At 41.0% G+C, this 14,125-nt stretch overlaps 1 protein-coding gene across 1 annotated transcript in view; it reads left to right on the forward strand.

The window, feature by feature from the left end:
• Positions 1-2,389: 2,389 nt before the first annotated feature.
• ST8SIA3 (ST8 alpha-N-acetyl-neuraminide alpha-2,8-sialyltransferase 3) overlaps positions 2,390-14,125 on the forward strand; it is a 30,929-nt gene continuing 19,193 nt past the window's right edge. Inside the window, exons 1-2 of the mRNA XM_014066092.2 lie at positions 2,390-2,768; positions 8,018-8,143. Of these exons, the coding sequence (XP_013921567.1) occupies positions 2,590-2,768; positions 8,018-8,143 (305 nt within the window). The 5' untranslated portion in view covers positions 2,390-2,589. The remainder of the gene's footprint in view (positions 2,769-8,017; positions 8,144-14,125) is intronic.

The following is a 14,125-nucleotide window of genomic DNA, read 5'->3' on the forward strand; positions in this document are numbered from 1 at the left end:
TAGAAATAAGAGGGGGGAAATAGTAAAAACAGATATTAAGATGATACAACATATGGCAGAACTGTGAGAAGGTTTAGAATTGGAGGATGGTAGTGGACGTTATGTGTTGGTAAAACTAAAAATGAAAATGAAATGTAGTTATTACAAATAATACTGTTATGTTTATTTGTGTTGAACTGTGTGACACTCAGGAATCAAACCATTATGCAATGAGATATATAAAAATAAAAAATAAAAAAAAATTGGAAAGAAAAAAAGTCGCCAAGGTCTACTCTCCCAGCCTCTTATTCTTTCCTGGATCTCCTTCCCATCTGGCTCCTCCCTCCCTCCCCTTGCTGCAGATCTAAATGCCAAGAAGACTCTTCTCTTTTGTCTTCCTAAGAAGTTCTAATATTGGTGCATTTAGCTTTATAAAGAACTCATCAGTAATGCCTCGGATAATATTTCTTCTCTGCTGCAAATGGCTCTCAAAACAAAATATTTTCTCTTGAGAACCAAGGACATTCTCATACCTGGTCGGAGGAAGGTGGAGTGATGCTACCCAGCTGCCAGCCCGCACTGTGATTGGATTATGTGACTGATTGTTTTGAGAAAGTAGAAAAACTTTTAATTAGGTGAAGACCGTGGGAGACTTCAGAGTCGGTTTTCACCAAATATGTGCCAATATGATATTTCCAATAAAGCTATTCTTTGAGGAATCCACCTGCCTTGAAGTTTTGCTTGCTATGGATCTATTACTTGGAACTCTGACAGTGACATTTTGTAAGCATAATTTTTTTTTCAAGAAAGCTGTTGCTCTCTGGAGCTTTTTCTCCTTAACCAGAGATATTTGTGGTCCTGCTCTCCTATGGCCAAACCTCAAATGGGACAATAAGTGTCTCTCCAAAGTTTTCTAGGACATGGCTCCAATTTTGGATAGTCTTCATCATCATCCATCATCCATGTCCATCATCATTATCTATCTATCTATCTATCTATCTATCTATCTATCTATCTATCTATCTATCTATCTATCATCTATCTATCTAGATTCTGGAGTTTCTTGCACAAAAAAAGCAGCATTCTCTTCTTCCTTTCAGGATCCTTTTTTTTAAACAACCCTCCTACTGCTATTTCAAAGCTGTTGTTTCCATACTGCATTATTATTATGGCTGATCACACAGTCAGTCAGATGTTTAGACTGGATTTGGCATTTCTGAATTCTTCCCATGATCTGGGATAGGCAGATGTTGACGTTTGTTCCAAGCAAAGCTGCCTTTTGCAATTGACCGATGGTGATTTGGTCAATAGTATTCAAATGATGCACCAAATGTTTTGGGATGGCACCCAAGGCACCTATTGCTATTGGCACTGGCTTTGCTTTCTTTTGCCACACTTGTTCCATTTCTGTTTGTAGGTCTTTGTATTTTGTTTATTTTCTACAGTTCTTTCTCTTTTCTGCTGTCTCCAGATAGGACCAAATTTCATAATATTGATATTAAATTAGGCTCCTGGTTTGAGTTCCGAGCGTGACAATTTGGTTGCAAATGTTTCATCACCATTCAAGGAGACATGATGTTAAATATTACATATCTAGAATTAGGTTCACAATCTAATTGTTGAAACTTAATAACTCAAGTCCTAGCCAAGAACCTAAGACACATTAAAGTAGCATTCCAAGCAAAAATGTTTGCTTGTTTGTTCATTCATTTTTGGTAGAATTAGGGTGCTCTGGTACAATAAGTTCAAAATTTCCAAATCTTAAGGGAATCCTTTATTTATTGCCCCAAGAGCTCCATTACAATTGGTGATGTAACAGAATATTTCTTTTTCCATAAGCATTCCACTTTGATTTGCAAGTCCCCGCATTTTGCAAATTTGCCCCCTAATTACTTTTCCTCTATCCCATCATCACCTGGTATAGCAACATCAGTGAAACAGACATTCTTCTTTTCAGTCACTTTTATATTAGGCATGTTATAAACAAGGTCTGTTTGAATGTTAAAGTCCCCTAAGTTCACAACTCACTCTTTGCCAAAATCTTCTCAATTTGTTGATTCCGGTAGTTCTTAATATATTTAAATCCAAACCTCTGGCAAACTTTCCAATGAATAATTTTAGCAATTCAGACATGACGTTGCTTGTGGTCAGCTTGTGGAATTTTGCTACAGCCGCTGATCAAGCGTAATTTATTTTTTCTGCTACAAAGGCAATGTTTACCGTTGTTTGTTACATGATGAATTTTGCTGTCCGGCAGCAATTAGTCTGCAGAGCTTGTTCTTGAGCCGCTAAATATAAAGCCTTCAGTTTCTTTCTTGAACAATCCTTATCTTAACCAGCATTATTTCATGATGATAATTATTTGCCTGAGCTCATGTGCATCTGTGTGCCAGTACACTGTGCATTAATCCTTTAGTTGCATGTGTTTTTCCCTCCCCCTCCTTAGCTCTTAGCCATATCGAGACACACACACACTCTCAAGCACACACACGCATCAGCTCCATCCATCCCTCCTTTCTGGGTGTGTTAACTTCAATGTAGCTCTCACAACCCAGGGTATATCTCTCTCTTTTCCCCCCTTCTCTCTCCCTCCCCCCTCCCGCCCTAGGTATGCGAAGCTGCAAGATGGTCAGAGTGGTAAGTGTTCTGGGGCTAGTGATGGTCAGCGTGGCTCTCTTGATTTTGTCCTTGATCAGCTACGTGTCCCTGAAAAAAGACAATATCTTCACCACTCCCAAATATGCCAACACGGGAGTGCCGAGAATGTACATGCTCCATGCCGGATTTAGGTGAGTGCTTGTCAAATCATACATAGATTGCCTTCCCTTCCCTTCCCCCCTCCCCCTTCCCCGAGGAAAGGCATGCTGGCGAGGTGGGTAGAGGGTATGCAGGCTGAGGAAGAAGCGAGGAGGAGGAGGAGGGGAGAGGGGAATATTATTATTATTATTGAATCCACGCTCCGGGATACCCGCTACCCCTTTTTTTTCTGGCTTTTGTGCCAACCGTACAATACAACCCCCCCCCTCCTTTAAAACTGCTTTGTGTGGAAATCGATCGGGGCGCGCTGCTTTGAGCTTTTGCATCAGTGGCCGGCGGGGGTAGGGGGATGGGGTAGGGTAAGGTGTGTATGTGTGAGGTGGGGGTGTTAGACATATAATATGATGGGCAGCTGACGGTTTGGCCGGTTCATGTATATTCCGGACGGAGGAAGGACTAATGGCGCAGGCGCCTTGTTTCTTCGGCCGTGGATGGGGAAGACGACCCCGGTGTGTGTGTCTGTGTGTCTGTGTCTGTGTGTCTGTGTGTGTGTGTGTGTGTGTCCCTCCGGCGCTGGGGAATCGCAGATACGCAGTGTTTAAATGAGAAAGGAAGGAAGGGAAAGCGATGGGGGGTGGGTGTGTGATTCTCTAATCTCCCTCGCAATTCCTCCTCTCCCATCTGCCTTCCCTGCAACTCCGGTCCGGTGTGGGCTCTCCTATCCAACCGGGGCAGGAGACAAACGAAGGGGGTTCCTTTGTTTGACTTTTCCTTCCCCATCGCCGGGCTTCCCCACGGTGTTTTGGTTCCCCCGTTGAAAGCCGGGGGAGCAGCCAAAGGCCAGAAAATGAGGAGGGGAAGGGGGAGGGGAAGGGGGGGTTCCAGCCAAGGCGTGAGCCGGAAGTGGTGGGAATAATTAAAAGCTTCTTCATTCTTCGCCGCCTTTGGGAGCCCAAAGACAAATAAATCCTTAGACTGGGGCAGTTTGGGAGGATTTCTCGGCCAGTGGAACGAACACACACACACACAAACACACACACACACGCTCGTTGTGGGGGGATCGTCTTTGTAATTTATGGCTGGGAAGAGTTAAAATTGGTCAGAGGTGCCGAAAGCGGAAGATGCAGAAGGCGGTAACCCTCGCGGCTGGGTAGCGAGGCCACTGTCCATGGTGCTGATCGCGCCTCCGCTTTCTGCTCTTCAGACTCCTGGCCATCTGGCATTAGTTCTGAAGACTCCGGGTTTAAAACATTCCATATGAATATTGTTCCCAGTGGTTCAAAGGCATCCCAAGGAATGAAAGATGCCACCCATTAGTAAGCTTACTCTGCCGATCAGAGTAAACAATACCAAGCTTACAAGGGTCCTTTTTATTTTTATGGAATCTGCTGGGAAACTGCTTCTCTGTTCTGTGAGCTTAACGTTGACTTAGCATATATCATATAAAAGCCATTCCGTAGTCATTCTTAACCATTGGTTTATTGTAGCATCCTTTTCCAAGCTAGTGATTCCTAAATATGTAGCAACTCCCAACTTGCTCCAATCGGCTGGGGAAGCCTGGCTTGTATATTTTCTGTGCAGAGCATTCCTTGTCATAGAGACTCACCAGAAATATCTGATCAGGTTTCTACACATAGAAAGAAGAGGGGGGACCCATTACATGTTCATGTAATAGACCTCCTGGCTATGGAAAGAATATATAGTTATATATAATGTGGCAGGTAACCATCTCCTTAACGAAAGAAAGCTCACTACTCTTAAGGTCTGTCTGCTTACTGTCTAATAGCTGGTACCATCAAGAACTTGATTCTCAGGTTTAACTGAAATCCAAATTACGAAGACTGCTTCTTGCAATTTAGCATATGGTCTGTTGCTATTTGAGTGCATTGGTTCAGATCATGGGACAAGGGAAAATAATTTTATTCCAACTTCTAATGGCATTGCTATGGAGAGGTTACCATATATGTAAACTGGTATTTTAAAGGTTATTGACACAACCATGATAGATAAATGAGTAAATTAGAAAATTATATGCAGACTAGAGGATGTTTTAGATTAAGAGGAGGTGAGCCACCACATATTTGAACTACATTTAACAGATTGTCTAGGCTTCTAGGAGTTGTGATTCAGTAAAAAAATTGAAGTCTATATTTTGCCCACCCTTTTTTTTAAAGGAAATTTTGAAATTCTCAAGTAACTCATCAGATATGATTATTGCACAAATTTGTGGACTTACTAAAATATTTGCACGTGGGACTGTTATGTATTATTATATATTAGGACTAATATCCCATATATCTTACCAAAGTACTCATATAATTTTCAGTTGGAAGTCAATCCTAATCACATTCAGATGTTTAGGGAAAGTAACTATGGAACCAAACTTTATTTTCAATATCTTGTTGATTCATAAATTAAATTCATTTTTGACAGGTTTCTATTCATGTTTTTATTTTTCTGGTTGCTACCGTCATATTATAAAGGCAAGCGATCCTATGAATAGTCATTTTGTTTACATTTCATGAAAATTTAGTAAAGTATTCCACTGAAATCAAAGAATTTTGCACAACCTTTAGAAAAGTTATAATTTTTATAAGCTTTTATTTATTTTATTTTATTTATTAGACTTATATACCGCTTCATAGGGCTTTCAGCCCTCTCTAAGCGGTTTACAGATTTTTTAGCAAATTGAGTCAACAACTTGCCCCGCAGTCTGGGTCCCCATTTCACCCACCTCGGAAGGATGGAAGGCTGAGTCAACCTTGAGCCGGTGAGATTTGAACCGCTGAACTGCAGATCACAGTCAGCTGAAGTGGCCTGCAGTACTGCACCCTAACCACTGCGCCACCTCGGCTCTTGAACCATTTTTTGGAAACTGCTGTGTTAATATCATCCAACAACAGAGAAATTCTGTGTTCCTGAATCTGGAAGGTACCAGAAATTGGGGATTATATTTCTCACAATCTCTACTTTCTGCTATAGAGTAATGGAAATTGTAGCTCAATATCACAGAATTTGAGCCTGCTTTTTGGAACGTTTTTGTTCCCCCACTTAGTTGCTTGGTAGCTTCATTTTCCCCTTCCCTCTTGATTTTCCAAGGGCTCCTCTCAGCTTAAACCCTTGTTTATCTTTGGACAATGACTTAACATCTATAATTTTTGGTTTAGTGAGATGCATGTTTCCCCTTTTCCTAAGGATAACTTCACAAAGGCTTTCAGTTTAGACGCATACAAGTCAACATTCAAATAACTGACGATGTGATTAATCTCTGCAACAGAGAGGATCTCAGAAACATAATCTTGCAAGGAAGGGAACAAACCAGACAGTGAAATGAAAGACACAATGAGGAGCTGTTAAACAAAAAAAAGAGCCTGGAAGTAGAGAACATACAGTTAGAGAGCAGATACTCATGGAAAACTAGATGGAAGAAATATTGGATCTTTGAAAAGAGAGATTAGCTTAGAGAAGAGGAAGAACAGGTCAAAAGTGCAGCACTGTAGAAGTCATTTGTGATAGATGATAGAGAGAGATGATAGATAGATAGACATAAACTTTTAAAGTCTAGCCTCTATGGACTCATATAGTTGTCTCTCTTCCAAGTACTAACCAGCTTGGCTCTTTGGAGATCAATAAAGTTTGGTTAAGTGCTGTGGAATACTCAGAATCATGAAGTATCCATATTACAGGAAAAGAAAACCTTCAAAACATATCCAGGTGACGGTGTCAGTTATTTCAGGAATTAGGAACTGAATTGCTAAACTATTCTGATTTCATTTTCCAATTAATCATAGCATACAATTTTTATAGTTAACGCAACCTAATTGTTATATATTTCCTGACAGCTGGGCTGTAAGAAGATCATATTTGGAATACAGATAGTCTTCAACTTAAAACAATTCATTTAGTGATCATTTGAAATTACAACAGCACTGAAAAAAGTGACTTACAATCATTTTTCACACTTACAATCATTGCAGCATTCCCCACAGCCACATGATCAAAATTCTGACGATTGGCAACCAACACATATTTATCACATTTGCAGCATCCTGGGATCACATGATCCCCTTTTTTTGCCTTTCTCACAAGCAAAGTTGGAGAGGGAAGCCAGATTCCCTTAACAACCATATCTCTAATTTAACAACTGCAGTGATTCACTTGATCGTGGCAAGAAAGGTTGTAAAATGAGGCAAAATTCACTTAACAGCTGTCTTGCTTAGCAACAGAAATTTTGGGCTCGGTTGTGGTTTTAAGTGGTTTCCTGCCTAAGCAGGAGTTTGGACAAGAATACCTCCAAGGTCCCTTCTAACTCTGTTATTCTGTCCTGGTTTCTGTCCTGATTTCTGTCCTGGTTTCTGTCCTGTCCTGTCCTATTCTATTCTCTATTCTATTCTCTATTCTATTCTCTATTCTATTCTATTCTATTCTCTATTCTATTCTATTCTCTATTCTATTATATTATCTATTATATTCTCTATTTTATTCTATTCTCTATTCTCTAGTCTCTTCTTTCTCTTCTTTCTCTTCTCTATTCTATTCTCTAGTCTCTTCCTTCTCTTCTCTTCTTTATTCTATTCTATTCTCTATTCCAGTGGTGGGATCCAAATAATTTAACAACCGGTTCTCTGCCCTAATGACCAGCATGGTACATGGGGCTTGGTGGTCATGTGACTGGGTGGGCATGGCCAACTCAACATCACTCACATTGATGGGCACTTCGCCTTAGCTGTTACAATGTACTAAGGGTTAACCAGAGAGGCAGTTTCTGTAAGCAGGGCGATAAAGATGAGGCTAGAAACAACACCAGAATGTTTCCTTCCTGCCTTCCTTACAGGATTAGCCCTGTAAAGTGGAAAAAAACAAAATGAGATTTCTTCCAACAACCGGTTCTCCGAACTGCTTAGAAAGTTACCAACCAGTTCTCCCAAATAGGTGCGAACTGGCTGAATCCCACCACTGCTCTATTCTCTTCTTTCTCTTCTCTTCTCTTCTCCCATTCTATTCTATTCTAAAGTTGAGGACTACCTGTGCTTTCCTCTGGGAAATGAAGACCTTCCTCCCTATAGAAAAATAGCTTTTCTAACAGCCTGTTCATATGAAAAGAGAAACAGTAATTCCCACCCATCTAAACATGCTTAGATGTTGAGAGTCATACCCCACAGAATGTCTTCTTCTAATGGACAATGGTGATTAGGATGAGTAGAAATGATAACATCCTTAATTTGCCCCTTGATATCAAGGAACATTTTCACTGATTGCATAAATGTGGGGTCTGTTTCAGGTCACAGTTTGCTCTGAAGTTCCTTGATCCTTCCTTTGTACCCAACACAAACTCCTTGAATCAGGAGGTGCAGGACAACAAGTCGCCCAAATGGACATTCAACAGAACGGCATTCTTACAACAAAGGTGAGGGGGGAAAAGTGAAAAGTGACGCTAGGATCAGGATGATTCCAGATTTGGGGTACATCCACCCTAAGGCTAGTTTTTAAGCACGGCCACACGGCAACAGACAATTGTGCCCTTGAACGTTGTCAAAAGATATCCAAGTTCTGTTTCAGTGTCCTGGGGAATAATTGTACCAAATATCGAGATGCTTTCTATGTCCGTGTGTGTGAAACTCATTTGCCACCAGGTATTTTGATTGTCTCTCAAGTCATTTGAGGCTGAGAGAGGAAAGGATCATTTGGGGACACTGAATTGGATTTCTTGCTGTTTTAAATTATATGAACTAAGCCAAGGTGTGCTAATAAGGAATGAGGTTGTAATTTCTCCTGCCAAGAGTATATAAGATACAGTACAAAGAAACCTCAAAGAAATGGTATAGTGGGCTAATGTTATTCTTTTTTTAGCACTTTTGCTCCCTGTACATTCAAAATAGGTCAGGTTATACCAAGACGCTAAACCAGGGGTGGTGAACGATGGCTCTTTTATGACTCGTGGACTTCAACCCCCAGAATTTCTGGCTCAGGAATTCTGGGAGTTGAAGTCCACAAGTCATAAAGGGGCCATCTTTCACCACCTCTGCTCTAAACCAATGGAGACTTCTGCTTTAAGCTTTCTATTCTGTCCCAGGATGGTATTAACATATACTGTACATTAAATGCATCCATGAAGACATAAAGACTACCAAATAGAGTGCAAGACAATTAAAGAATGAATGCAATATAACTATAATTTAATTGAAGAGTAAGATAGAAATAACTGTAAGGGACACGGTGGCTCAGTGGCTAAGACACTAAGTTTGTCGCTAGAAAGGTCGGCACTTCGGCAGTTCGAATCCCTAGCACCGTGTAATGAAGTGAGCTCCCATTACTTGTCCCAGCTTCTGCCAACCTAGCAGTTCGAAAGCATGTAAAAAGGCAAGTAGAAAAATAGGAACCACCTTTGGTGGGAAGGTAACAGCACTCTGTGCGCCTTAGGCATTTAGTCATGCCATCCACATCATCATGGAGATGTCTTCAGAAGGCACTGGCTCTTTGGCTTTGAAACAGAGATGAGCACTGCCCCCTAGAGTTGGGAATGCCTAGGACATATGTGCGAGGGAAACCTTTACCTTTACATTATATTATAGCCATGATGGCAAACCTATGGCACATGTGCCTCAGGTGGCACACGGAGCCATTTGTCAGGGCACGCGAGGCTTGCCCTGTGAGTTGGCCAGTGTGCATGCGAGCCGAGGTGGCGCAGTGGTTAAATGCAGCACTGCAGGCTACTTCAGCTGACTGCAGTTCAGCAGTTTGGCTGTTCAAATCCCACCAGGCTCAAGGTTGACTCAGCCTTCCATCCTTCCGAGGTGGGTAAAATGAGGACCCAGATTGTTGTTGGGGGCAATATGCTGACTCTGTAAACCGCTTAGAGAGGGCTGAAAGCCCTATGAAGTGGTATATAAGCATAATTATTGCTATTGCTATTGCTATGATGGCCAGCTGACTTCAGCCTTCTTTTGAGGCCAGAAGGCTTCCCTGAAGGCTCCAGAGCGGGGGGGGAAACACTACGAGTAAACCGGAAGTCCATTGCTGAACTTCCAGTTTGCCCATAGGGGCAGTTTTTCATGCTCTGGAGGCTTTAGGGAAGCTGAAACCTCCTGAAGCCTTCTCTGGGGGGGCAGGGGAAACTGTTTTCGCTCTCCCCAGACTCCAATAAAGCCTCTGGAGCCTGGGGAGGGTGAAAAAAGCCCACCCAAAATGTGGGGAGCGCTGGTCGTGTGCGCATGCACACTGGGGTCATGCGCAAAGCATTATGGGTGTGGCATGCCTGCACATGACCCCACTACTTTTGGCACGCGAGCCAAAAACGGTTTGCCATCACTGAACTATAGCAATAAAAAATGAAATTGCATGCTTCCTCCATGTCAGGTCCATAATTCCTGGAGAATTAATTTGCCTTAATGAAGTCTCTGCTGCTATAAACCAAATATACTAACTTGCCAAAGCAGCCAGAAGGCTACCGAGTCTGAATTATATTTATTGAAATTTATCTGTTTCAGAATGAAGTGGTTGAAAGGGAAACTCAGTTCAGCCTTTAGGGCTGGAATTGTGTAAGAAGCAGTAGTACAGAGTACTGTTTCTTAATCTTAACAACTTTAAGATATGTGGACTTCAACTCCCAGAATTCTCCAGCTAGCATGCAGACTGGGGAATTCTGGGAGTGGAAGTTCTTATATCTTAAAGCTGCCAAGGTTGAGAGACATTGGTCTGGAAGATTGGCATAATTTACCTCCTTCTCCACAGCTTCCCACCACGATCACCACCACCAATGTTTCTGCTAGGATGACTATGTAGCTGCTGAAACTGATGGTGGCAGACTCTGGGGTTAACTGGCAGGACTCCTTGCTAATGGAAATGTTTCTCAATCGAATCTATTTTAGCCACTTTATTGTTCAGCTCAAATGGCACTGTAAAAAAAATGATCAAGTTTCTTGGTATAATCCAGGGTAATCCTCAAACTACAGCCCGCAGGCCAGATATGGCCATTAATCTGGCCCTTGCAGGGCCACAAGGCTGCCCCGCTCCCGTTGCTCTATCTTCCCACCAGTCCTGTCCCGCCTTCTGGAGGCCGAGGAGGCCAAAAACGGATGCACGGAAGTCTCAGGAGGCCAAAAACAGGCCCGTTTTTGAACTCCCCAGACTCCAGAGAGAGAGAGAGTGAGAGAAGGACACACACACACACACATACACATGCAGAAAGAGAGAGGGAGAGAGGGAGGGAGGGAGAGAGAGAGAGAAGTCCCTCACACATACCCTAAGGCCGCCTCATCCCTTCACTAACCTGCTTTCCACCTCCAGGAACATAACAAATTTAAGTTTAATTTGTGTGTATTATTTAATGGACTGCTAAATTGGCCATGCCCACACATTCACAGGACCACCTAGCCATGCCCACCCAGCTGGTCTGGTGTCCCCCAACAGTCTGTTTAAAATGTTTGAGGACGCCCGGTATAATCAGTGTTTAAAGATTCTACTTGTAATAAATCCTGGTTAGCTTTGACTGTAAAATCAGTGGCTCCCAAATATTCTTTAGCTGTCAATATCATGAGGAGAATCTCTTTTTTTTTTCAAAAAAGAGAGGGAATATGGGAAATATGAGCCATCCCTTCGCAGTCTATTCATTCTTTAAATCTCTGTAATAATGTGTTAATCGTTAGCTAAACAGAGAGTCAAGATTACAGCTACCCATGTTGAGGGAAATATATGGATTCCCACCTAACCAGAAATTACCTATGTTGTTCAACTAATCAAGCTGTTTCAATATTGCACTGTTCTAAATACAATTTTGGAGTGATGGAGATGGGAATCAAATCAAATAAAATGGAATGGAAATAGCTTCAGTTCTGGGTAAGAAGAGTAGGTATGTTAGCAGTTGATTTGATTACATTTTATTCGGCATTGCACAGAAGAGTAGCTAGATGGTGGATTACATAGCTTTAAAAGTTGGAATGGAAAACAAATACAATGGAATTTGGGTGAGACATGTTATCAACTCAGGTCCCATTCTAATATTCTTTATAGGACAGACACAAACACAATATAAAATTTCATTAAAGGAGCAACAGTCCATTCAGCTTCAATTTCATTATAGAATTTCTCCATCAAGAGGGTCACAATGCCATGTTATTTCCAGGGAACTGTACCACAACTTTCTTTATACCGTTATATCAAGAACAGATTTTTAAAAAGAAGAAGAAATATCACTTCCTATCAAGAATATTAATTTCATTATGAATAATTTAAGTTGTGTTCTATGTGTAACAGAGAAAAAAAAATACACCATTCTTAGCAGGTATTCAACAAATTTCCTAAATATGCAATGCATTTTATATTATATTACTCTTAAAATAAATCTTTCTCAATTTTTTCCTCATAATTACCCAAAAGGAAGATTCCTATCTTCCTATCAAGAATATTAATTTCATTATAAATAATTTAAGTTGTGTTCTATATGTAACAGAGAAAAAAAATACACCATTCTTAGCAGGTATTCAACAAATTTCCTAAATATGCAATGCATTTTATATTATTTTACTCTTAAAATAAATCTTTCTCCATTTTTTCCTCATAATTACCCAAAAGGAAGATTCCTATCTTCCTATCAAGAATATTAATTTCATTATAAATAATTTAAGTTGTGTTCTATGTGTAACAGAGAAAAAATATACACCATTCTTAGTTTGTAATCAACAAATTTCCTAAATATGCAATGCAGTTTATATTATATTACTCTTAAAATAAATCTCTCTCCAATTTTTTTCCTCATAATTACCCAAAAGGAAGATAACTGTACTTAAAATAACCTATTCCCAAATGAATATTAAGCAGAAAAAAATGAATAATCTGTCTCTGTTACTGTGCTATTAAAACTGAGCTATCTTTCCATTTTAAAACTAACTCATTTGGAGGTAAGATTGGATTGCCTTGTCAGATAAATACAGTATTTTACTTTTACAGATAAAGCTGAAAAATTTGGCTTTCAAATACAAATGCGGTTATATCAAATTCAGTATGTTTGGTATATGTTCATATTTAATGTGTTTGTGTGTAATTTGTAATTTACAATAACATTATTAGCATAGTATATGTCAACATAGCTTGATATAGTGGTTAAAACAGGGGTGGGCTTCAAAATTTTTAGCAAGGGGTTCTCTGCCTGGTTGCTGGGTGGGCATGGCCATGGTGGGCATTGCCTAGTCAGTCTCCTGTACCATGGTGGAGAGAGATGTTTTTGCCCTCCCAGGGCTCTAGAGGCTTTCCTCAAACCTCCAGGAGGGCGAAAACCAGGCTCCAGAGGCCCCCTGGAGGCCTGCTTTTGGTCTTCCCAAACTTCTGGTAGGCCTGGTTTTCATCCTCCCTGAGCCTCTGGGCATGCCTTGTACTTACCTGCATCCAAAATGGGCCATGTGGGGACTCCTGGCAGTGGCGGGGTGGGGAGGATGGGGCCAGCCAGGAGTGGGATTTGGGGTTTCTCTGAACTGCACAGAATCTTAACTAGAGGTTCTCCTGAGCCCCTGTGAACCCCCAGCAGCCCACCCCTGGGTTAGAATGTTGGCCAACAAACCAGTCTATGCATTCTAATCCTCTTAAGTAGGAAAGTCAGCTGAGTAAGTTTGGAACGGTCCCTCTCCCTTAGCCCAACTCACCTTTCAGGGATGTTGTTGTGGAGGGGGGGGAAAGGAGGAGGAAGAAATATTAGATATGTTCATTACCTTGAGTTACTTATAAAATAATAAGGATGTAGTAAATATCTAATAAATAAATAAATAAATCACAGTTGTGTGTTCTGAATGATTTTCAGAATTCTCTTCCAGAAATTTGCTGCCAGTCCTAGGTTCCTAAGTACTTGTTTATCTGATGCTAACTCCTGTGGACTGACAAGGGGCCCATTTCCTAGCCTTCCATCATTTCCTTGGCTATTTTTGTACCTACCCGGCCAACAATCTTAATAGCTGTGAAATTGAAAGTATGTCATTGTTCATTGGGGGGAAAAACCAACAACAACCAACTACTTAATAGCTGGCCATCAATATCCCAATCAACAAATTAAAAACACACACACAAAAAAAAAAACAGGCATCACATAAATACTACACATAGAATAGCCCATAAGTACATAGTCCAGCATTGTGTCTGATTCATGGAGACTGCCTGGAAAAATCTCTTCAGTTTTTTGGACAAGGTATTTTCAGAAATGGTTTTCCATTGTCTGTTTCCAAGGGTTGACCCTAATCCTAAGCCTAGACCTAACCCTACGCCTAACCCAAGATCTGAGAGAGAGAGTGACTGGCTCAAGCCAACCTGGTTGGTTTTGTGCCTAAGATTGACTAGAACTTATAGTCTCTTGGCTTCCAGCCTAGTGCCTTAGCCACTAGACCAGAGGTCGGCAACCTTCAACACA

Source organism: Thamnophis sirtalis, unplaced genomic scaffold (assembly GCF_051295495.1).
Source record: "Thamnophis sirtalis isolate CommonGarterSnake01/CBP01778 unplaced genomic scaffold, rThaSir2_p1.2 scaffold_5, whole genome shotgun sequence".
NCBI classification, from domain to species: Eukaryota; Metazoa; Chordata; class Lepidosauria; order Squamata; family Natricidae; genus Thamnophis; species Thamnophis sirtalis.